We start from the raw sequence: 25,665 nt of genomic DNA on the forward strand, positions 1-25,665 counted from the left end.
GTAATCGTGACCAAAGTACTAATAATGAAGATCGATTTTTATCAAAATCTTCTAATAACTTCTTACTAGTAATACATAACATTATATCGAGTATTTAAAAAAAAATTATTCAGATTCATTCAGTGATTAAAACTAAAAAGGAAAACACTTAGGGGTCGTTTGGTAGGCCGCATTAGAATAAATAATCCATGTATTATGTATGGTATTATTTAGTACTATGTTTGGTAGGAATTTGGACCTATGTATAACTAATCCATGGATTAGTTATACATCCTACATGGTATTATAGGATGTATTACTAATACCTTCCATTTGGAGGTATTAGTAATACATAGGATATAATACCATGTGATAAGTCTATGTAAAGACAATAATATCCCTCAAATCATTTTAATAATTTCCCTCAAATCATTAGGAGTTGTTTGTTACTCCTAAATAAATCCAATACAAATTTGAAATGAGAGTTATTTAACATTTACTAATTAAAAAGACAAATATATCACTACATGACGTTTGTGATCTTAATTGAATATATATATATATATATATAGCATACGACCTGGTAATGTTTGATTTTGCAAAAGCAGAATTTACGCCAACTCGAGTAGCCATAGATTTCCACAAACTCTACATTAAGGTTAAACAAAAATTTCCACCAACTGTTTTAACACACACATTTGAACAATAAAGATGTAACTCCAGAAACTAATAAATTAACTTTACTTACTGAAGACCTGAATGCCATTAAAGCAAAATATGAATAGTCTTAACAACTGCTAATTTAAGTGTTGTTGATATATATATATACAATACAACTTTCTAATTAAAAATAAAATTTTCAATTTTTATGTGTAAATATAGATGGTTTATATAATTTTGTCATTGTTGATCGTCTTTTTGATTTTAAAAGTAGTTGATTTGTTTTTTTAAAATTGAAAATTGACATTTTGTGAGTGATCAATTTATTAAGATGACAATTATTTATCCTCAAATAATTCAAGTGAAAAAAATACAAACATGACAACAAAACTCATAGCTAGTTAGAAGACCATTAAAAAATAATATTGTCCGACAATTATTTACCTTGACCCAATTACATAATAATTCAAGGGTATAATTGGAAAGAATCTTTTTATAGAGTTTTAATCCAAACACAAAATGAGGTGGAAAATAATGAACCAAACAGTTGATAAAAATAAATCATGCATTACTAATCCTTGCACTACTAATCCATGCATTGCTAATTCATGCATTACTAATTCATGCATTATCAATTTTTGTACCAAACGACCCCTTAATACTATAAAATCAAAATTATCAATTTACTATCTCAGCAAAATTGAAGTTTAAATTTTTACTGATAATTTTGATTTTATAGTATTAAGGGTTCAACATGGGTTGTGGTGCACTGGTGAGAGTGTTTCACCCTTAACCATAAGTTTCGGGTTCGAGCCTTGGGTATGGAGAAAGTCATGTTGGGAGCGCCACTCCCAAATGGGCCTTGCAGAGCGCGATCCGAATTTAGTCGAAGCTTCAATGTAAGCTCTGGACACCGGGTGGAAAACCAAAAAAAAAAAAAAAAAAAGAGTTTACTATCTCAGCACACAATTATAAATCAAGCTGGTGAGTCGTGACTTCCTAGTACACTTCCTCAACAACTACAAGCACTACCAAAATGAATTACTCCCTCTTTCGAATTTATAGTTTATATTTTGAATTTAAAAGTCAGAAAAAAACTTATTTGTATTGAGTGTATTTATCAAATTAATGCAATTTTTATTATTACATGATTTAATAAAGTAAAACACATGTTAATTAATTATGATTAGGTAAACTGAACTATAAATTTAAACACATGACATGCATGTATTGACTTGGTGTATACATCCTGTGCGGGTAAGTTTTACCCAAAAGTCAGATAAAAAAATTATCATAATTTATTCATATATCCTTCATATATTTTAATTACTATTTTTTGTGATTTATAATATTGTTACGTAATTTTTAAATATATAAATTATATTTCAAGAATCTTAAAAATCGTGTATTAAAATCCTTTGAATCTATAGTCAAAATAAAGAAATTTGACTCTCTAAATTAAAACTACGTCATATAAATCGGAGAAATGGAGTAAACAAATGTTTCCAATAAATAAAACAGAAAATTAGAGAAATAGAGTAAATAAATATTTCCAATAAACAAAAGAGAAATTTATTAGTGAGAGAAAAGGTAAAAGAAAATGAGAAAAATGTGAAAAAAGGGAGTTTTCTTGTGGATGGAAAAGAAAAAAAGAAAGAGTAAGTACGAATTTCTCTCCCCTCTTTGTATATACTTAGGAGAGCCACATATATATAACACACAAATACTTGTCTCTCTCATCCAGTTTTTGATCCCTCTTTTGACTCTGTCTCCTACTCTCCATCCCTTTATATATATATATATATATATATATATATCTGTTTTCTTTCATCAAAATCTGAATTTTACATTGAAATTTCAAGATTCCACTTTTCTCAGGTAAATTTTTCTATATCCATCCATGGATCAATTCTTGGTCAAAATCTTGATTTGCATTCAACCTAACTGGCCGTTTTGCTGCTTTTTTTTTGCTTTCCGAAGAAAGTAATGGGTTTCTACTTTTAGTAATCTTATTATAGGAGGATTACTACTTCTTTTGAACTACTTGTCGTGTGTTTCTTGAAAATACAGAAAACTTGCATCGATTGACAACCAAGAAATCAGATAATAGTAGTAAAATTTGTTCTTTTTCAAACTTGTTGATTCAAAAACAGAACAGACAACTGCCAGCTGTATTATATTTGTATGTATACTATAAATAAATGTGGATTTTTCTCACATGTTGTTGTACATTTATCAATCACAGAACAGAAAGCAAATGGAGATTGCTGTTTACAAACCCTATGGTGATCATGAATTTCAATCACTCATTGAAAGAATTCACCCTCCCAGGTTTAGTTTTAACTTCAATTTTTCAATACTACTATCTAATTTTTTTTTACAATTTTGATTGATACACCCACCTTGTTGGATTTAAGTTATATATACCAATCGATTGTGCAAGTAACTTTTATACTGCATAGAATTTAAACCCTTCTTTTAATTTGTTTTTGGCTATGGCTTTTCAGGGTGTGCATTGATAATGATACTTGCCGAAACTGTACTATTGTGAAGGTAGGAAGAATCGTTATCATTTTCTTATGTTTCCTTCAAATTATAAATACTGATTTTGATGAGTTAGATAATGACTTTGATTTGTTTTGGTTTAAGTTTTGAGTACCTAACCAGTTAATGGATTCCCTCTTAGATTCCAACAGTATATACTTACAGGAATATTAGCCTAAAAAGACCTGCATTACCATCATTTAGTTAGGCGGTAATCAATTTAGTTAGGCGATAATTTTATATATTTTTCTTTAAGATTAATCCATGTGCTGATATAGTTGAACAATTTCTTAAAAGATAAACAATCATACTAAATTCGTATTAGTAGTGACAAGGAATTTCGGAGAACCACAGGAAAAGTTTATGAATGCCTACTTTCCACTTACAAAAATCAGATTGCAATACTGCAGCTGTTTATTGATTGTTAATTAAAATGCTAATTATACTTCTAATAGGGTCCACTATCATTAAGTATTCTTACCCAATTCTTGTGTAACCAAAAAGCTAAACAGAAAATGATTGAGAAAACTGGAATTTAATTTCTGCTCAGTTTCAACTCTGCAAGCTGCAATTTCTGTTGTGCAATATTGAACTGAGATGTTTAAATTGTGCAAACATGAAGTGTGTAGTTATTGTTATTTTTTGGACCACAGGTTGATAGTGCGAACAAACATGGTATATTGCTGGAGATGGTCCAAGTTCTGACGGATCTGGACCTACTGATTCTAAGATCATACATATGCTCTGATGGTGGCTGGTTAATGGATGGTTAGTTCTCTTTTTTAACTATGCCTTTTCTTATCACTTACAGCTGGTTTGAATATTATAATCCAATATAAAAAAGATGCAAGTAACAACTTTCTGATCCATAGCTGAGTCATTCACAACTATAAGATTTTGTTTTTTCTTCCATCTTTTTCCAGTTTTCCACGTAACTGACCAACTTGGGAACAAAATCACTGACGAAAGCCTCATCCACTACATCGAACAGGTTAGTCTATGCTTTATTCACTTGAATTATAATAGTACTTTCAAGAAACCCATTTTGTGGGTTTTAGGTGCTGGCAGCTGTTATCCAAAAAATATGTTTTTCTTTTTCGTTTTTCAAATTAACATTAAACTAAAAAAAACAAGCTTAATGCTGACAGGCTATTTGTGCAAGTAGAAGAGGATCCAGGGAAGTCCAAACATGTGTTGGTAGAAATATAAGGCCCAGGCATGTCTCGATGGAGCACACAGCTATGGAGATGACAGCAACAGATAGACCAGGGTTAATGTCCGAGATATCGGCTGTGCTGGCTGAGTTAGGATGCCATGTCTCTGGTGCCGTGGCATGGACACATAACAAGCGAGCAGCCTGCATTGTTTACATGGAAGATGATCTGAAGCATGGGCCAATCATGGACCCCTATAGAGTGGCACAAATACAGGCCCAGCTGGAGAATGTTGTTGAGGCCCACCATTATGAAGGGGAGCGACGGAGTGTGAGGTTGGCAGCCCCTGCAGCTAGCCAGACCCATACCGAAAGACGGCTTCATCAGTTGATGGCTGCTGACAGAGACTATGAACAATGTTGTTCCTGTGGTTATGACTCAAGTGGAGATGATGTAGCTCACAGGCAGAAGAAGGGATCTAATAGCACAGAAGTGAAGATAGAAAATTGCAAGGAGAAGGGTTACTCCATTGTTACTGTGAGGAGTATGGACAGACCCAAATTGCTATTTGACACTATCTGCACCTTGACAGACTTGCAATATGTTGTGTTCCACGCCTCCATCAGTTCTTTTGAATCCATTGCCTTTCAGGTAATCTTTTACTTTTGCCCTCTTTATCTAACTGCTCCCGCAAAGTCATAGTGGTTCAGGTCCAGACAGTACCAAAAAAACACTCAATTTTTGTTTTTAACTCTCTACGTATGCATGAAAAAACACAGGAATACTATGTGAGACACAAGAATGGATGGACTTTGGATTCAGAAAGTGAGAGACGGAGAATGATCCAAAATCTGATGGCTGCTACTGAGAGGAGAGTATCTCATGTACGTTTTCAAAATGGATTAACTAGCACACCGTTTACTGTATCTTTATAATCTACTTTCCCCCTCCCTATAACAAAGTGCTCTAATGAGATATATTAAGTGACTATATGATCTGTACAGGAATTGAGGCTGGATGTTACTACTCAAAACAGGGTAGGACTGTTAGCAGATGTCACAAGAGTGTTTCGGGAGAACGGATTATCCATAAGCAGGACTGAGGTTGGGGTACAGGGAGAGCAAGCAGTTGGCACATTCTATGTAAAAGATACTTCAGGGCAAGCTGTGACTTCAGAAACCTTGGAGATAGTAAGACGAGAAATTGGAGGTACTGTCCTGGTGGCAAATAAATCCTCAGAGAGGCCATCTTCTCAACCAACAAATTTATCAAATACAAGCCCTAGCATAAGCACTAGCAGTAGCAGTAGCAGTAGCAATGGCAAGCAAGACAACAAGCCTGGTTTCTCATTAGGAAGCATGTTTTGGTCTCAGCTTGAGTGGCTTTCCAGCAATTTCAGACCTATAAAATCCTAAGATTCCAAGTGGTGATCTGAAGACCCTACTGTGTTTAGGCCATGTTGATTGTAAATATTTAGCAACTTCCATCTGTAAATAAATTAGCAACCTCCGTCTGTAAATAATTAGCAACAGTGGTAAATAATGATAGAGGCATGGTACAATGTACATATCTTTGCAGAGTAAAACCATTGGAAGTTCCAAAGTTTAATGGGTGTCGTATGAATCTATCAACTAGAATCTAAATTGGGAACTGATAAAAGGGAAAGTGAGATCTCATAAACTTCATATATCATCGGTATAAAGCTTTACATTTATTAAGCTTGACAATTATATTTTGAATTGGATGAGTTATGCTCATATAGTGACTTATATTTTGAATTGGATCTTCTTCGAGTTATGCTCATATAGTGACACAAGTAGGAAGTTACCATCAATTAATAGCATGAACACAATATTGCAACCCAATTGTTTTTCATTATGCGTTCTATGTACAAACAATACAGTTTAGGAGTTCTCAGCGGAGAGCACAGACTGGAGGATAGGGAATAGCTATTCACAAGAAATGCGCGGAACGACAACTATATTTAAATCTTACATAAGTTCATGCCACCTCAAGGTCATCAATATCCAGCCAATCATTTGATTCTTTGCTATCAGGATTCTGCACATTTTCCTTAACAGAACCAATCTGATTGATGGAGCTGGTATCTCTAGACAAGTCAGTGGAGCTTTTCCTCAACTGGACCCAATCTTGTGAGTCCTTATCAGAACTGTGAATTGCCAGTTTTGATTTTGCAGGCATATCTGAATCATCCTCTTCAAGATCACTGAAAGACACATCCTCATCATCCTCAAAGGACATGCTGGTTTTACTGGTACCTGTAATTTCCGTGTTTTCTTCCTTCAACCAATCATCAGCATCCTCTTCGTCACTCTCCTCTAACTTAGTCGCCGATGCAGATTGCAATTTTTCATCTTTGCTTAGGGTAATAGGTCTTTCTTCAACCACAAGTTTATCAACTGTTTGATTTTCACTAATGACAGGGTGCACATCGGTACCACAGCTAGCCACTATAGATGAAGTGCCAACATCCACACTAGACATGTCTTGAACCACAACCGCAGAGAGAGCAGCGGACGGGACAGCAAGCATCTCCTCCTGTTGAAAACCACCCATGTCAGTTGATTTAAAAGTCTCCTCCTTTGACCAATCTCCTTCTATTGGCTTGGTTCGTTTATGTAACTCTTGCGCCAATGACGCCCTGGCCTTGACTACCTGCACACAGGATTAGCATTTTCAGCACCAAAGGTTACCAATAACTATTCTCCAGTACAAGGAATAAAGGATTAGTGAACTGTAGACTACTTTTTAACAAAGGCATGCTTTGTTCATATGCTAACTAACCAAGTATGAGCAATCACTCTGTTTTACTATTGGTTTCGTACTCATTATATATAGATGGCTAGATTATAGTTTCCCTCCCTACTCATCCACACGCACAACTACTGAATAGTACACGTTTACGGCACACATTAGGGGTCCAGGGGGTTAATAAGAAGCCCAAAAATATCATAGAACACTCACCAGAAAAATTGTGAACCAAAAGTAATGCAATAAAAAATACAACCTTGAAGCTTTCAACTGCCAAAGAGAGGAGATGATAGAGGAGAAGAAGAATTTCCAAGTAGCAACATAAGCAGCAAAACAAAAAAGGAAGGAAGGATTTGTCGCAAAAAGACAGGTAGGAAGATGTTTTGACTAGCTCCCCTGAATAGCCAAGTGCCAATATGGCATCAATATACTGAACATGTACAGGAGCGAAGTCCCAAGAATAGCAATGAGTCAGAAATGGGATAATGAAAAATCTCTAAGCTCTGATGGCTTGTTCAAATACTAGCACCAGCAATACTGGCATTGGTTTAGCAAAAAATAACAATAAGCTTAAAAGCTTCTCACTCGAAAAAGTTATTCTGACCCATACATATTAGGAGAACTACTTCCATGGACCAAAAAGAAAATCATTTCTGTTTAAGAGTTGTTCCCCTAGAATCAGAATAGGCCAGGCCAATTCTCTAAACCCCATAAATAACTATGATTGGTAGTGTTCTTTCAATCACACATTAACTTTTTCTGTTTAGCATAGCCCCATCTGTATCCATTTTTCATAAGGATATTTCTCCCTGTGCTCTTTGATACTTAATAAACTGTTATAAATAGTAATACAACTACACAAGAGCTACTTTACAGTAAGAGTTGTGCACATCTTAGTCCCAATTCTACTATAAAAGAACTTCAATACTTATTTCATAATCAGCCCAGACAAAAGATAACCTTGATGGGGATTATATGAGTGAATTGCAACCTTATCAAGTAGAAAAAGAAGGTGTGAAAGATTTGACTAGCTTGAAAAAAGAAAGATTTAGCAAGTGACCCTCCATTCATTAAATCCTAATCAGCCTTTCTCCAGGTCCAACAACATATTCATTAAACTACATTCTACTCATTAGGAACCAGTAGATAGTGCCAATTGTTGTCAGAGCTAATGAGTCAAAAAACAGCAAGTTATGCAGGGATTGTCTTTTACTACTTTTGCAGATAAAGCATTTTTTTCATTTATAAAGGAGAAAAAAAGAGCATGGTTTAAAGTGCGAAATAGATTGTGAATGAGAAATGGAACCATTTCTAGCATTACATGCACTGCCTTACCTGGGGTGTGGATAAAAGTTCAGCATCTTGTTTATCCAGTCTAGGGTGCAGAAGAACAAAGTAAATCTCCCAAAAGCGAGCCTCACTCATGTAACCTGGGCAGAGCTCAATCCTCAAAGCAGCCAGTCTTGGAGCAAGACGCTCGACAGCTAATGCATGCTCTTGTTGTGCATCAGACAAGTCAAAATCTACTGTAATAGATAGAGCTAAATGTTAGATATTCCGTCCTTAAATATACGTGTCACAAAGCATACATTACACAATAAAGTTGTGATAGTAACATATGTGAGAAAGAGTTACAGTCATGTATGATAACCAATAGTTTATGTAATGGTTTCGAGATCATCCAGAAAAACAGGACACAGATAAGAAAATAAAGGGAGTTGGCATATTTCCATGTCACCATCATAATGGGAGTATTAATAAAACTTACAACAACCCAAAAAAGGAATATTAATAGAAGTTCAGCATCTTGTTCATCCACTTCAGGGTGAACAATTACATATATGAACTAAGTCATCGGTAAATAAAAGGGCAGTCACGGAAACATCCAAAGGTTTATATTTCACCATGAAATGCACATAAACAAGCATCTGTTTGACTCTGCACATTCAAAAGATATATGCACAAAGTTAGAAACTTTTACCCCTCTACTTTCAAGTATCCAAAACAAGCATTTCACTCTTTACCTTGAATTCTACATTAGTCAAATTGAAACCTAAATAAAGCTTCCATCTTTTCTATCTTTGAAGCTGCTACCTAGTAATTAAAGTGCTTTCAGTTTAAGGCCAGTGTGGACTGTGGATTGATGAGTGATCTTTTCCAACCTACAAATCTCTAAGAGTATATTTAACCTTTGAAATCTGCTTGTTATCCAACAGTTAGTTTCATATAATCTCGGTTAAGAGAGGAAAATCTTCTCATGTTCAAGTCATGTTGTGTGGCGCCTAAGCACTGAGCAGTCCAAACTATTATATTGATCTCAAAGGTTCATTATTGATCATTCTAATAACTAAAATCATTTTTGCACAAGTAGTGAGTATTGATATGAGTAAGAAAAATCGAAATGAAAGCACAGTGCAGGCTCAAAATTAGGTGAACATGTAAAAGGAACAATAAAAAGACACCTTCGTCGTCTTCATCATCAAACAAAGGGAAATCCAACCAAGTCTCAGGATGCATAGCAATGTCCCTCACAAAAGCCACTACTTCCTCAGTAACACCAACTGCACCTCTACCGGAATCAAACCTCTTACCCTCTTCGTCGTCCTCCTCCTCTGGTCCCAGTTGCAGTAAGTTGGACGCCATTTTGGTGATTTCGGACACGGGAATATTCTTCGAAAGCTTAGATATCCCACTCTTGAATCTGCCCCCAATTTCAGCAATATCGCTCCGCAAACCCGCGATCCCCGCAGGATCTGACTCTTCGTCATCCGAAACTCGAGCTGGTCCTGAATTCGGATCCAGTAAAAGCTTATCAGGCTCGGATTGGGGCGGTGGAGCCAGGAAAGAGGCCACTCCCCAAAATTGACGGGTTAGGGTTTTGGTGAGCTCTGAGAAGTCATCCTTGACGCCGCGTGATGGTGATACTGGCGGTGAATCATCATCATCTGTTTGTTGCTTCTCCGTAGTAGGTTTTTCAGTAGAGTGATCGTGATTGCTTGAAACGTCATCGTCCCTATCGTCGTCGTCGTCGAGTCTGAGAGTATTGGCAATGGATCGAGCAAACCATGACATTGTAAGATGACGGTTACAGAAAAGTTGGAGGTTTCACAGTTCGCCGGCAAAGACTAATTTGGTTAAGACAGTTGGGAACTTCGCAATCGACAAGCAAATATGAGCTCAAGGACAGACGAGTAAGACAAAGCTTCGTCGTCGTTTTGAGGTCGCCTAATAATTGGTGTTTGTTGCTTCAAAACTTCTCTGTAAATTTTCTAGAATGAGATGTTCTTCGTTTGATTGAAAAATTGTTTTTCATCTTTTGCAAAAACTTTTCTTCAAAAAAATTTAAAACAAACTACCCAGTAGATAATTAATTACTGATAGGGGTGTTTTACATCATATCAATTCAAGTTCCTATTATTAAGTGATAAATAACTATGTACACTCAAACACATATCATACATCTCTTATTTAATATAAATAATGAATTTATTTTACATACCTTTTGAATCACCTCCATTTTATATTACCGGTCTATTTTCCTTTTTACATGTCTCTTTCAAAATTATCAATAAGAAGATGATTTTTTCTAATTTATTACTCCCTCCGTCCCTTTTTAGTTGTCCACTTTAGAAATGACACACAGATTAAGGCAATAATGATTAGCACAGTGAAGTTACAATTTTACCCTTATGACAACTTTTCACTTCAAAATTACAACCACTTATTTGAATTCAAATGAAATAAATTGGAGGGAAACAACATACACTTTTACAATTTTCAAGAAGTGTAAATAAGGGTATAATAGGAAAAAAATTGTTGTCCTTTCTTGATTTGTCAAAATGGACAACTAAATAGGAACAACTAAAAAAGGAAATATGGACAAGTAAATAGGGACGGAGGGAGTATTTATTTTTTGTTTTCTTAAATGTATCTTGTTTATGTGTCTTATTTATCAATATCAAGATTAATAAAAAAAAACTCTCTTGAAATCTTACAATATTTATATTTTTAAATAAATTAATTTTAAGTGCAAAATGAGAACGTTTTAATTAATTCTATCTTAATTATATAAATTAACAAACAATTTGAGATATAAGTGCGCTAAATAATTGTCCTTTCCTCGTATGCATTTGAGTACTCAAGGTCCCCTTTCTTTTGGCGGGTATCGTCATGTGGCTTAATCCCAGATCACTCCTTAAAGAACAAGACATAATAATTGTAACACCCCTACTTTTAAAAACGTCTTAATTAACTCGTATCTTCGTAGAAAGACAAGGAGGGTGAGTAATAAATTAAAAATGATGTGTTATGTGATATTTTAAGTGTTCAACTGTGGTATCTCAAGTTTTGAAGTTAGGTAAGTGACAAAATAAAAGTTGGCGAAAGTTACCGTAAATTCCTTTTTAAAGATTTGTCTGAAATTTGAGTCAAATGTCTCGGACGTTTTCTCCCAATCTATTAAGAGTTATGGTTCCCGCGAATTATGAAATCGAAGGTCTACGAGTCTAGTTTCCAACGCATCAAACCGTTCGTTCATACGACTTCAGAATAGAGAGATATTCACATTTTCGTAGGACTGCGCAAGCAGGCACGTGAGGTGGGGCCCTAAGTCGGTGGAATGTTACATATATCTTCTTCTTCGACCTTTTTCACCATTTTAGGCTAAAATTCAGAGAAATTAGAGAAACCCATTTCTAGGATCAAGTGAAATATAGATTTTCTCGACTTAAGTCCTTGACGAAAGTTGTTCTACGCGTTGGGCTCATCATCGTGGTATAATTTGTTTTATCGATTGCGTAGCATATCACATTTTAGTGTTGGGACAGCAAGGGTTTGGATATATTTGAAGGTTTTGAAGCGTATTACGACCTTAAGATCGAGGTAAGACCCTTCTTTCATCGACTCTAGCTTTTATAAGCAGCAAATAACAATTTGCAACGGAAATACATATATTTTATCGTATTGTCATGGTATCTTTTATTTTTGTGTGTTGATTATGGTCCTACCTTGTTGTAGTATCGAGGGAGTATTGAGTAAAAGTCATTAGGCCATGTGAATTTAGCGAAAAAGGTATGTAAGACTATTCCCTACTTACAACATGTTTCCTTAAAGCTTAGAAGCAATGTATTTGGGTTGTTATCATTGATATACTTGTAGCCGTGATTGTTGATTGTTGATTGTTGGCTGCTCGAGTTGATATAATTATCCCTTGTCGGGATTCTTATTCAGTTAGTAGCGTCCTTATGTTGGACACGACTTAGAGGCTATTTGTATAGGTTGCTTATAACTAAATTGCTCGATTTTAGCGGTTGGATTGTTATTATTGTTGTTGGAACTATTGTGGTTAGCTGCAGGAATGTGATCTATGCCTAGAAGGGTTATGTTCTGCCTACATGGATATATGGATGCCTAACAGGGCTATGAGTTGCCTACAGGGTTATATTGACACCTAAGAAGGCTATGTGCTTTCTACAGGGCCATGTTGTTACCTAAGAGGGCTATGAGTTGTCTATAAGCTATGTTGATGCCTAAGAGAGCTATGTGTTACCTACAGGGCAATATTAATGCCTAAGAGGGCTATGTGACTGCCTACGGGGCTAGGGGACTACTGATAGGGGTATATAGGATGATTGGCACCTTCCGGGCTTATGGGGGCCTAAGTAGGTGGTCTTGTGTGATGTTTGTACCTGCCGAGCTTATTGGGGCTTGGTTAGGTTGTTGTTTTATTATTTTTGATAAGTTTAGATTTATGAGCAGATCAATACACTTATCTTAACCTTGATTTATTAATTGGATTATTCTAGTATATCAGGATACCTCATCATAGTCTATTGCCTTTCATACTCTGTACATTATTTTGTACTGACGCCCCATGGCCTTGGGGCGCTGCATTCATGCATGCAGGTTCTGACAAATGACTGAGTAGACCTCCTCAGCAGCATGATTAACTTTTATCTGGTTGGCTAGCCCCTTTCTTTCGGAGCTGCCAAAGTTGGGAGGTTTGTTACCTTTTGTTTTATATATCTTTATGGGTAGCCTGGGGTCCTGTCCCACCAATCTTTACTACTCTTAAAGGCTTGCAGACTAGTGTGTGGGGTTTATAGCTACGTTATGGCCATGTTGGCCTATGTTGTTGGTTTGCGGAAGCTTGTGAGTTGTTTGATGTATTGTATTGATATATACCTGCTTTTAGTTTTGGTATAGATATCATGGTGGCCTCGACGGCCCAATCAGTACTTCTATGCTAGTTGACTATTTATTTATATGATCTCCTGGGAGTAACTGTTTCTTTTATAGATCAGTTGACAGGGGCCTTGTCGGCCGATGACTTAGTTTTAAGTCGAGATATACTTGTTTGATTTCTTGATTGCGTGTGGCTGTCATGCGCTAGTAGCAAATGGTTCAGCAGGGTCGGCTCGGGCCTGAGTTTTGGCATTATGAGCCAGTTGTGCCCCTCGAGTTTGGGGCGTGACAAACAATAATATAGCGCACATCAAAGAAAAGAGTGGGTGCTTAGGAGCAGCTCAAACAAAGAAGAGTTTGGTCCGGTCTGAATTCAGGCAAGATCCGCTCGTTTGCGGCTAGGTCCGAAAATGGCATCGGACGAGGGCGTCGTTATGCCCCTTAATGAATCAAATGGTCCTTCCACCTTGACTAACTAGCTGATGCTGCCTTTCCACTTTCCATGAGTCAAAAAATGTAACGATAGCTAATATAACTAGAGAGTTAAGGCGAAATACTTGTAACGAATAAAAAATGATTTCACTTGGGTGTTTGTAGTAGAGGACAACCAATCCTCTAACTACAAGCTACATCCTGACCACCCTCCAATTTCTAGAATTTTACCTTGAGGGTGTATGTGCTTAGATGCACCTAAGTTCTGATGACCTGCGTTTTTCACCAATAATGGTTAGTTGGCCCCTTACTATAGATAGGGTGTTAGCGCTGTTTTTGAAATAAGGACGTTTAGGTTTGACTAATTAGATAGAAAAGGGGCAAGTCAAAACCCACTCTGCTGAATTCGGGTTGGATGAGCAACCTTCTATGTGACCTTTGTACCAATAGTAGAGTGACTTGCTACTTTCAATCAGAAAAGGAAGATTGAGCAATGAAAATGAGAAAGGAGTTGTCCCTCCTTCTCTGGTAACCCGCCGCCGCATATGTAGAAAAAAAAAGAGCGGAGAAAAAAGAACAATTGTTTTACATTGGGACATGAGGTGGCAGGTTTGGCTAGGTAACATAATGGAAATGTTTCGGACTGCAAATCCTGGACATTCTAGCCCTAGTGTACTTATCCACTAGCATTGAAGGAGAAGAATGACAAAATTTGCTTCCACAATAAGGATTACACATTTTAAATAATATAGACAAGTAATCTAAAATGGATCTGAGTATCTTTACTTTGCGAGAATACAAGGCGTCCCATGTACTCAAGGATTTGAAACAAATTTCTAATTCAATGAATGGATCGTTTTTGTAATTCGACAAGGCTGATGCCTCAGTTTTCCTGTCAAGCCACAACAAATTTACCCCCACTTCTCAAATGAAAAACACTTAGGGGCCGTTTGGTACAAAGATCAATAGTGCAGGGATTAGTAATGCAGAGATTAGTAATGCAGGAATTAGTAATGTACGGATTATGTTTTGTGTTTATCCTTTATACCATACAATTGAATTGACAAGACTCCCCATTATGTCCCTTTCTTCGTCATAATTAAGGTATTAGTAAAACAAAAAAGAATTCAAAACTGGTGTCTAATATTTTTCAGTATTTAAATCCAATAAAAATATACACTTGAGAAATAGTATAGATTATCCTTTGTCATCTCGATTACGACATATTTCTTTTTATAATCATGTATTGAACAGTTCGTTGTATATGGAGTATTCATGCCTTCCTTTCTATTTTCTTTTTAAAAAAATTTGGAAAAATTCACTTACTTGATTAATTTTTTTTTTGTCCATGTTGAGTTCATAAAGAACAAAAACAACTCTCTATCAATAAATTTTTTTCCTTTTGTGGGTCTTGCAGAAAATATCCAATGTCAGCCCAATCCTTTTGGAGCCCTTTCTTTTTTCCTCAATAAGAAAATTATACATACTTCATCAACATTAATCTCTTCAATATTCAATAGTTTCAAAAAAAATGATCTAGTTTAATTTGATACGAAGTTTATGAAAATAAAAATATATTTTTTAATTTTATGATTCTAAATTAAAATTATGTCAAATGTACCAAAATGTCATTTAATTTAATGATTTTAAATATGTCACGTAAAAATTGAAATTAAAATATTATCAGAAAAAGAAAATAACCATTATTTTTTAAACAGACTTAAAAAGAAAGTAAATCATTTTATTTTATAAACTGAGGGAGTACTAATTGATTAACTTAATTCCACTTTTGACAATGTCCATAATCTTTAATTAGTTGCTCCCCACTTACCTATTTCTTTTCGTACATACTAATTTTGTACTTATCCACAAGTTGACTTGTAAAATTTTGTTCATCTTCTGATTATATCGTTATTCATAAGGGCTCGATTGTTATAAGCGTGAAAATGAGCACGAAGGCCAACAAAGAAAGTAGAATTAAGAAGTGCATAAAAGCACCAATCCGAATTCTAATTAAAGCCAGGGATTGCTACGTCCGGAGCCTGACCAATTGTTCAGGCAGAATGGGCTACGGAAGTGCCATTGGCTCATGTCCTGCTTTTACACAAATCTCCTCTTTGCCCAGAAGTTTCAGTGCTAATTTATCTGCGTCTAGTGGTGATGATGATTTCAGGGAGCTGATGCGAATTTCTTCGAGAAAAAATCACGTGGAATTGGAGAGCGTGAGGCAAAAATCCATCGATAAAAAAGGGATGAATGTTATGCCTCGGACTCGTTACGTTGCTATTGGAAGAATTGATGAAGAAGAGCCCTGTGATTTTGGTGAGGAAGTCAGAGTGAGCACAGATGTTTATCCAAGAAGTAGAAGTTATGCTGTTTCTTCAGGATGGACAACGATGTCAGTTTGAAACAGAATCCAAAGTAAAAAAAATCAAAAAATTTGGCATCGTTTTTTTAATTGGGGGAAGGGGAAGGGGATTACAATGGGAACGTATCCTCACTAATAAGGTAAGGTGAAGAGTGCAGATAGTCGACCAACTAAACTATTAAGATTTCTCTTGGCATCAGTTGTTCAATCACCTGGATTGTAATTTGTGTTCTCTCTTCCGTTGTTATCTGTTTTTGCATAAACATGTTCAATTAATTAGCGCCGTCAGTTCTCCAGGTAATATACTGCTTCTTTCATTCTCTGGTTACCCTTCCTCTTAATGTTCATTTTTCTACATGGAGGTAAATTTTATTGATAATAATCTTGGAGAAAATATTAATCAAGGTTAAGACAAAATGTTAATGCTTACGATATATATACTAAGGATGATTTGATGATCTATCACCACTAGCTAGCCTTCATCGCACAATTTTGATTGTCAACTATCACCATCAAATAGTAACGGAACCAAAAATTTAAGTAAGGAAATTCAACAACTTATGTAGATAAGAAAAGGGTTCATTTTTATCTTATATACATCAAATTTATTTTTTTTAATAAAAAGGTTCAATTAAACTCTCTTGCAACTCAATGCCTCCACCATTTCACAACTATTGTCATCAGTTTGATTCACCAATCACCATCACCATCATCCATTACCTTTTAATTATCATCATTAATCACCACTATTGTCAACTGTCAACTGTCAACTGTCAACTGTCACTGTCACAAGCTTTTAGAGGTAGTTGATAAACAAACAATGTTTACGATCCCAATTAAATTAATATTTGGTAGATATACATTTATTTATTGATTATGTTGATTTATTTAAATATCTAATTATGATTTCATCTTAATCTTTCTAAAACTAAACGGGTTAAGAGTATTTTAATACTTCGGGATCTTCTTCGGTATTTAAATTGTTTAGGATTTCTAGGTCCAACAATTAAAATACACCCTCATAAGTATATCATAAGAATTAAGAAAGGCAACTTTAGTACTCTTTTATTAATCATAAAGTGCGTGTCTATAATACTCTCTATCCACTTAAATATCACATTAATTAACACCTACACTCATTGAAATAGTAAAATAAATTTTCAAAAGAAAACATAAAAGTTTTAATTTTGATTCTCTCCTTCATCGATCGAAAAATTAAATCAAATTAAGTAAATGAAAATTAAAACTATCGATGTCCATCCCTAAAAAATATGAGACTTCAAGAAAAAGAAAAAAAGAGTGGGTGGGAGAGTAAATAAAAGTCATGTGCCACCTTTTAATTAGAGAAGGAAAGTGACGGAAGAGGCTAGATATTTTTTGGGAGAAGTATTTGAAAACATGGAATTATTAATTTCATCATCAAATTATTGGTAGCCTTAAAAACACCTTTTTATTTGAATAACTTAACTTAAATACACCCCGATCTTATAACATGAGTGAAATATACCTTTAAATTCTTGCCAAATTTAGGGGTGTTGTCAACACTCCCCTTGATTTTATATTACGAGTTACATGTCATACAAAAGATTGAGACCATTTGCTATATCTTTTTGCAGATCGAGAGTGTATTTAAGTTCAGTTAGTCAAACATAGATGTATTTTTAAGATTGTCAATAATTAAGGATGAAACACAAATTTGTGTCATATTTTATTAGATGTTTTAGCTAAATTATTGTGAGCGGAGATAACACACTTTATTTTGTTTACTAATTAGTCAAGAATAGCCAAGTAATACATTTTGAAATGAATTAAGAAATCTAATTAAAATAAGTTTGAATTAAAATGTCAAAATAAAATTAAAATTAATTTAAGAATTTGTTTATTGGACGTTTAACTTCAAGCCTGGCATATGAGATGGCGAAGTGGAGGATAAAATCAAGGAAACACTCCTTAACTACACATACATCCCTACCATATATACTATATTTATCTCTAATTTAAAACAATTACACATATTATCACTTTTAATATTTATACCATATATTTTAAAATATTTAATCAGATACATAAATCCCTTAAATCTGATATTTCATAATTATCTTAAATTTAAACTTCTTAATTAATGATACATTAACAATTCAAATCCCCCCACCCCCCTCAAAAGTCCACCAACCCTTTTTTTTACTCCCTCTTTCTTCCATCTGCCGTTGCCCCCCACCCCAATTTCTTCTCCCTCATCATTTCATCTGTCGTTGCCCCCACCTAGCCCTCTTTATTCCTCCATCTTCTCTCTCTTTCTTCCTTCGTCCTCTTAATACATGTTTGCATGTTCAAATTAGCATTATACATATAGGTTTGTTTCTATTGTTTTATTATTCTCATTTATCTTGATTTTGTATCTAAGTTAAAGTTCATAATGCTCTGAAATTCAATTTTAAATAGTTTTACAATTTAAGTTTTATATTTTTTATTTTTGTAGATTCTCAAACACTTTTGTGGTTGGACATTCTCGAAATCGGATGATTCTTGTTAAAGGTACTGCACATTAACAATACTATACTAAATCAAACAACTTTTATTTGTTTATTTTTCACTCATGAATTTCTCGTTGCAGGGACTGATTATTCATCCGCCAATATTTAAGTCGAGAATAGATCTAATTATAGGAACGACCTAATCAAGATGGATGAATTTCGCCAAGCTTTAATTAACAGAACAAATACATCATTAGATACACATCAAGTGCAACAATGTTGAATACATATCAGGTGTATATTTATTTAGTTAAGACTTCATGTATCTGAGTTAAAAATATATGTATCTATGAGAAATAATTTCAGATGCCAAATTTGTGTGTTTCAATTACATTACATATTTTGATACACATAACTATATGTATATGCTTACTATGCATCCGAGATACATATTTTTGAATATAATGTATGAAACTGATACTTGATACATCAAATTAATACTAGATACATATAAAAGATACATGAAATTAAAATTAGATCATATAAACAGATACATGAAATTAAAATTAGATCATATAAACAGATACATGAAATTAATATTAGATCATATAAACAGATACATTAAGTTAATACTAGACACATATAATATAAACACGAAATTGATATTAGATACTTCTATGATACATATGAATGTACTTATATGATACTTATGTATCTAAGTGTTTAGTTTGTTGGATACATCATATATTGATAATAGAGACATCAAACTAATGAATTTATTATTTTAAGAGTAATAAAATGAGATTAATCAACCAATGGACAAGGACAACAATACAAATCAATGGGATTACTAGAATGCTGGACAAAATCAAAGTGAAGCACTGGGTACAATTCAAGAAGGAAATCATGGCAGCCATTTGTGGAGCAGTATTATATCATACCTGGAGAGCTAGGAATTGGAAGAAGTTCAAAGGGAGAAATGTTCATACAGAGGAGGTCGTTTTACAGATAAAAAAGGAAGTTATAGGAAGATTATCTTTACTTAATAAGTCTAAGCAAGCACACCAGTGTAGAGATTTTATTCAGCATTTACTTTGTAATTAGTTTTTGCTTGGTTGGAGGCCTATTTCTGTAATCAGAATCGGTGCTCTTTTAAGTTGTAATTGTTCTTGGTGGTATGGTAATCTTTTACAGTTGTTACCAAAAATAAAAAAAAATAAAAAAAATGAGATTAATCAAGTTAAATGATCAAGATATACATGTTTTCGTCTTTTATTAATAATATTGATGAATTTATTATTTCAAAGAATAATAATAAAAAATTAATTAAACATATATACACTCATTGCTTTCCGCCTTATATTAAGAGATTTGATTAATTTAAATTTCTATAATTAATTGTCCATGTAATATGAAAATCCTCAATTACTCCTCTAATTAAGGAAATCAGTTACAACTAATTAATTTAAACATATAAAATATGTATCTCGGTTTTAAAATTCGGCAGATACATGTATCTCGCGGATTCAAACCCATGTATCCTAAGCATGAAATATGGTAGAGAAAGTAATATTTGAAACTATCCGAAATCTTAGTAATTAAGACCTAAACTAGTGAGATTTATGTAGTTTGCCCTAAAATCAAATTTCATTGATACAAGTAACAATTTTATTACTCCGTAATAATATATCTTTCGGTCAGTTTTCGTGGGAATAAATATGTTAATTCTTCTACTACACCTATATGGGGTTTTTTATGATTTGGTTGGAGTCTATTTTATTTAAATTATGACCAATCAATTAGGTTGGTTTTTAAATGCAACAATTATTTTTTTATTGAGTAAAATTCTATCCCTTTTTTCTTTCAATTTTTATGTTTATCGGATTCTTTTAATAAGATTGATTAATTTATTAAATAATGATGTGATCGATCTCTTAGGAAATTTTTAATTGTGGAGTGATCTCATTTTAAAACAGGAGATTAAATTGTAAATAAAAGAATCTACATATCAAAATAAAAAACCTATGCCAATCAAATAAACTTTTTTTTTTCAACATCAAACTTTTTCGATAAAATGACTTCAATATACATCTCTAATTATTAAATGTCACAATTGAACAAATGAGTTAACAATTTCTTGCCAGTAATAATAGGAACAAAACAAATATATGCCTCTACTTACTAGATGTGTGAGCATATGTAAAATTATAATTTTTTATTTAGTACTATTTGAGTAATCGATTTGATTTGAATCTTGTTGGTTAAAATTTATGATTTTTTTTTTTATAAAAAAAATCAATTAAATTCTATTGGATTTGACTTATCGAGATTTTCCATGGACACCCCTTCTCACCTTCTTACATTATATATTTCGTATTCATATATATATATATATATGTTACTCTATTGTTCAAATAGCCACCACGATTAAATTTAAAAGATATAAATTGTTTAATTTTCAAAGATTGCTGACTTTGCCTTGCGCTGCTAAGTTAAGGTCTACCAGGCCTCTAGTAATATTTTTTTGGAATGTCCTTAAATAAATAGCAATTAGTTAGAAAGCGATCCCTTTTCCTCTTAATTATATTGGTCCTCTTTCTAATTAAATAAATCTCGACTGAGTTGGCCAGGCCACTGTCAATCATTTCATATGTTTTTTATGCAAATTTTTTTTTTTAGGAAACTACAAATGAATACTCCAACTGAATTTGTAATTCATTCATAGAGCTCATGTATGAGTTTATAACAACACATATCAAGAAGCAATCAACATTTCTTTTCAATCTAAGCTAAATTACAATTTATATAAGGCTATTCCAAGTTGTATCAAAACATCTATTTTTTTTATACATTACATAATTAGTTGCTTTCACATATTTCTACTTTTTAGTTAAATTAAAGTTTCCAAATTTCATAAATAGGCCATGAGCATTGAGCTATGTTTGACTTTAGACCTCTGCACTACAAAACTAGGAAGGAGAAATTCATTTTTACACCCTAGCTTATCAAGAAAATGAAAAGGGAGAGAGAAGAGTTACACCTCCACATATGAACTTACAAAAAAAAAAAAGTTCTAAAACAAATAATTTAGAGCTATACAAAATATTAAGAAGAGTTAGCCAGGTCAAAAAGAAGTTAATTTTTTTCATTCATATTTTAAGGTTAGACTTGCCAACTACAAAATTACTAAGTTATTTTTCATATATAATGACATGTAAATAGCATGCCCGGTTTGTATTTATCTGGCTGCGCAATTAATAGTCAATTATTAAGGATGAAAACAAAGGTGATTATGGATTAAGTCGTAGTAACTAGTTCTCCATATGTCATTTGCATAGATCTTCCACCAGAAATGACCAAAAATCATCAACATTTAAATATGGATTAAGTTGTAGTAACTAGTTCTCCATCACATATATCTAGTTGTATCAATTTGCCACTTGGAATATTTGACCTAAGTGACATGGGCGTTTGATCATGTTTTATTGTAAAATTTAATTTTAAAAAAAGTTCTTTATTTTAAAAGTGAAAAATAATATTTGAAAAATTATCTAATAGAAAATCTTGTCTCTCCATCCTACAACTAATTACAAGAATTTGTCCAAAACTATTACTAATAGCAACGTGAGAAAACAAAAATGTCGATTTCCAAATTTAAACGACAACTGACTCAAGAAATGGTTATGATTATCTTCTTTTAATTTTTATTATCTATTGTGAGCTTAAAGAAAATATGAAATAGACGTATTCTTCTCACATTGACAAGGGAAGTTTGAAAAAAGGAAAATTGTTTTGTTTTTTTCATTTTGCAAATCCAATTCCAAGACTTCTTATTAGTATTATATAATGTTCCTTTCTCCGTCGTCAATCGTCATTGACATTATTAGTAATACGAAAATTCAACCTATGCGTGTACTGTTTAACAAAATATTTACTTAAATTAATCATCATTGCCATCTCGATTACGGCGTGTATCTTTTTTAAATATATATTGAACATTAAACTGTATTTGACATGGTCCATACTTCAGCCATAATTTTATTCTTCCTTTCCGCTTAGTCATTATGAATTTTTTGGCCATCACGTCCCTCATAACCTGTTTATTTCGAGTAAAATATATCATCTTAGTAAGAAAATTTTAGTAACTCATTTAATTAATTATCTGAACTTTCACTTTATTGGTGAGTAGTCGCATCTTAATCTTTATATATTTTTTATCAGCCCAATCCCCTTTCGAACCCCTTTTAATAGCCAACGAACAAATTATAAATACTCCCACCAGTATAGTCTCTTCATTCATTAAAGCTTTAAACTGTTTTCTCCCCACTTGTTTATTTTCTTCTTATCAGTCCTTTTTTCTTGCATATCTGCCAATAATACTCAACATTCGACGGTTCAAATTTTCTTTATCAAATTTTGAAAATGAGCACAAATAAGGGTAACAAAGAGAGCAGAATTAAGAGGTGCATAAAAGCACCAATTAGAGTTTTAATTAAAGCAAGAGACTGTTACGTCCATAGCTTGATGGATTGTTCTGGAAAAATTGGGTATGGCAGTGTTATGGGTGTTCCACAAATCTCTGCTTTGCCGAGAAGTTTCAGTGTCAATTCATCTGTATCAAGTAGTAGGGACGAAGATTTCAGGGAGCTGGTGCGAATTGCTTCCAGAAAAAGTCTGGTAAACAAAATGGAAACAGAGTTTCTGAGGCAAAAATCAATTGCTAAAAATGTTGATTTGGTGCCTCGGAGTCGATCTGTTGCAATTGGACGAATCGATGAAGATAAGCCGTGTGATTTTGGTGACGATGTGAAAGTGAATACAGATTTGTTTCTGAGAAGTAGAAGCTGTGCTGTTTCTTCTAGAAAAACAGGGTTGTTCTGAAACAGAGGAAGAGAATTTGGAAGAAGGAAACAAGGCTTGCTGTTGTTAATTATCTGCTACACGGTTTCTTTGGATTGTTTTTGTTATGGTTTCTCTTTCGCTCTTGTTGCATATACATCTTCACTTTGCACTCAATTCTCTGTGTATAATGTTGTCTTTGGTTTCTCGGTTGCTTACTCAACTAATATAGTTATTAGTATCTCACAAATTCACTTTTTTCTTCATTTTAATTTCTTTAGTAAAAAAAGTGAATTTATGAGATAAAAACTATTAGTTGAGTAACTATCCCAGAAATTAATTCGGATAATGTAATGAATCTTCTTTTTCATGTTCTCCTGTTTTCTTATCAAAAAGTTCTTAATGACAAGGGCAGTCTGGTGCACTAAAATGGTCGCCAGGGGCAGACCTACATAAAGTCTGTCGGGTGCTCAAGCACCCATTAATCTCGTCTCGAAATATATATATCTAAATAAAAATTAGGAGGTATTTGTATAAAATTAACATAGAGCACCCGATGAATAAATGATCCATTGACTCTTGGATGGTGCTTAAGGCACTTTTACTGTTGTTGAGTTGTAGTCACTATGCGACGGTATCCGCAAGGAAGACAACAACTTTACTAGTTACTCTAAGACTCCCTTTAAAATGTCAGTTCTTAATTATTTTTTTTAAAATGTCTGTAAAAACTATAGTACTCTATTTGAATCATTAAAAAAAATAAGTATGTCATTACCAACCGGGCCTATATAATGTTGATTTAATTTTTCTCAATATTTGATTAAACAAACAAAGTTTAATTTCGTTTGGTACTATTATCTTTTCCTTTTAATTCGTACTCCATTGCCATTTACTTGAGAAAGAAATATTTGCGAGGTGTTAAGCAATGTTATGACACAAAGAATTGTAGTAAAGAAATTTGAACTATATTAATCCCCTCAAAAATGTTTGTTGGACTATATTTCCTCATTTATTACTGTAGTTAAATTAAATAAGATAATCAAGGGCAATCTTAAGTGATGTTGACAAAAACCTAGCAGGCAATGAAGTTTTTCATAGATATTAGGATTTAAGGATAGTTAATGTGGATATTAAAAAAATGTTAAATTAGTTAAACCACTTGATACGAGAGGAGGTAAGCATAATAAATTATGACAGGTGAAAAGTGGTTCGAGTTTAATTATGTGCAAATAACCTCTCTTAAATTACAGTAATGATTTTAGTTGTCCACTTCAATCGTCAGGGCTAAACCAACCAACCGATTTTTTATTTTTAAACAATAAATTCTATAAGGTATTGTCACTACTAGAAATAGAAACAGTGGTTTTCTCAACCGTAAATTAATAGAAATTTGTATCATAAAAGATAGCTATTCTATTTATTTGTCATTGAACTAGATCATTGAAAAAAAATACGGTGGAAAAAAAAATCACTGAAATATTAAAAAGCTTTCTAATTTTTCGTATGGAAATACTACTATTTTCTTCTTATTAATTCATCAATTAAAATATTTATAAAAATAATCATCAAATATTTTTCAATGAGAAATTTAAAAAATAGTGATTTTTCTAGTAGTGGTACTTGTCAGTTGTCCCACCTATGGCAAGTAGATATCTTGGCTTAAAAACTTTTGCCTACCTCTTGTTAGGTGACTTAATTCTATTTTTAAATATTAATCGAATTAATTTATAATCTTTGAGAAAATAATAGATTGACGTGCCGTTGCGCCAAGAGAAATGAGAATTAATTCACCTTCCTTTAGAATGTTTTTTCATTTTATTATGATTTTTATAATCTTCGAGAAATTTTTAGAAAGTGCTTTACACTGGCTTTCCAACTCCATTTTTATAGATTTCAAATAAAGTGTTACTATCTTCTCTCTTTAGCAAAAAAAAAAAGAAAGTTATAATTAAATATAATTTTATCTTCGACTTTAATTTGATAAATTTTAAATAAAACGAAAAATATTTGAATTCTATTGTCATGAAAGGCCTACTAAAACAAGTTTGTTGTTGTAACACCAACTAGAAAGAGCTAGAATTAAAAAGAGTGATTTTTTGGAAATAATGAAAATCTGAAAATTTGACAAAGTTAAGTTAAGAATGAGTTTTGGGTACACTTCAAACGACCATAACTCCTAGCTCGGGATGAGTTAGGTGTGCCAAAAGATACCATAGAAAAGATCTTTGAATTATCTTTCCAACGCCGCTGAGTTTGCTCA

The 25,665-nt window shown here is 33.3% G+C and overlaps 4 protein-coding genes across 4 annotated transcripts; 3 read left to right on the forward strand and 1 right to left on the reverse strand.

Moving 5' to 3' along the window:
- Positions 1–2,864: 2,864 nt before the first annotated feature.
- LOC125822521 (ACT domain-containing protein ACR1-like) lies at positions 2,865–5,945 on the forward strand. Its single transcript, XM_049501923.1, has 7 exons — positions 2,865–2,970; positions 3,147–3,192; positions 3,837–3,951; positions 4,107–4,174; positions 4,332–4,988; positions 5,117–5,221; positions 5,342–5,945. Exons 1-7 carry the CDS (start codon positions 2,897–2,899, stop codon positions 5,750–5,752), a joined length of 1,476 nt encoding a protein of 491 aa, XP_049357880.1. The 5' UTR covers positions 2,865–2,896; the 3' UTR covers positions 5,753–5,945.
- Positions 5,946–6,145: 200 nt separating this feature from the next.
- On the reverse strand, positions 6,146–10,465 carry LOC125822499 (uncharacterized). The gene is made up of 3 exons (XM_049501901.1): positions 9,572–10,465; positions 8,445–8,635; positions 6,146–7,013 (listed from the first exon to the last, which is right to left on the reverse strand). Exons 1-3 carry the CDS (start codon positions 10,179–10,181, stop codon positions 6,339–6,341), a joined length of 1,476 nt encoding a protein of 491 aa, XP_049357858.1. The 5' UTR covers positions 10,182–10,465; the 3' UTR covers positions 6,146–6,338.
- A 5,137-nt stretch (positions 10,466–15,602) lies between these two features.
- On the forward strand, positions 15,603–16,389 carry LOC125822467 (uncharacterized). The gene has a single exon (XM_049501864.1). The coding sequence runs from the start codon at positions 15,671–15,673 to the stop codon at positions 16,130–16,132; it is 462 nt and encodes a 153-aa protein (XP_049357821.1). The 5' UTR covers positions 15,603–15,670; the 3' UTR covers positions 16,133–16,389.
- A 6,593-nt stretch (positions 16,390–22,982) lies between these two features.
- On the forward strand, positions 22,983–23,577 carry LOC125822389 (uncharacterized). The gene has a single exon (XM_049501784.1). It carries the CDS (start codon positions 22,989–22,991, stop codon positions 23,445–23,447), a length of 459 nt encoding a protein of 152 aa, XP_049357741.1. The 5' UTR covers positions 22,983–22,988; the 3' UTR covers positions 23,448–23,577.
- Positions 23,578–25,665: the final 2,088 nt, after the last annotated feature.

This window comes from Solanum verrucosum, unplaced genomic scaffold (assembly GCF_900185275.1).
Source record: "Solanum verrucosum unplaced genomic scaffold, falcon-dt-bn FXZP01000103.1, whole genome shotgun sequence".
NCBI classification, from domain to species: domain Eukaryota; kingdom Viridiplantae; phylum Streptophyta; class Magnoliopsida; order Solanales; family Solanaceae; genus Solanum; species Solanum verrucosum.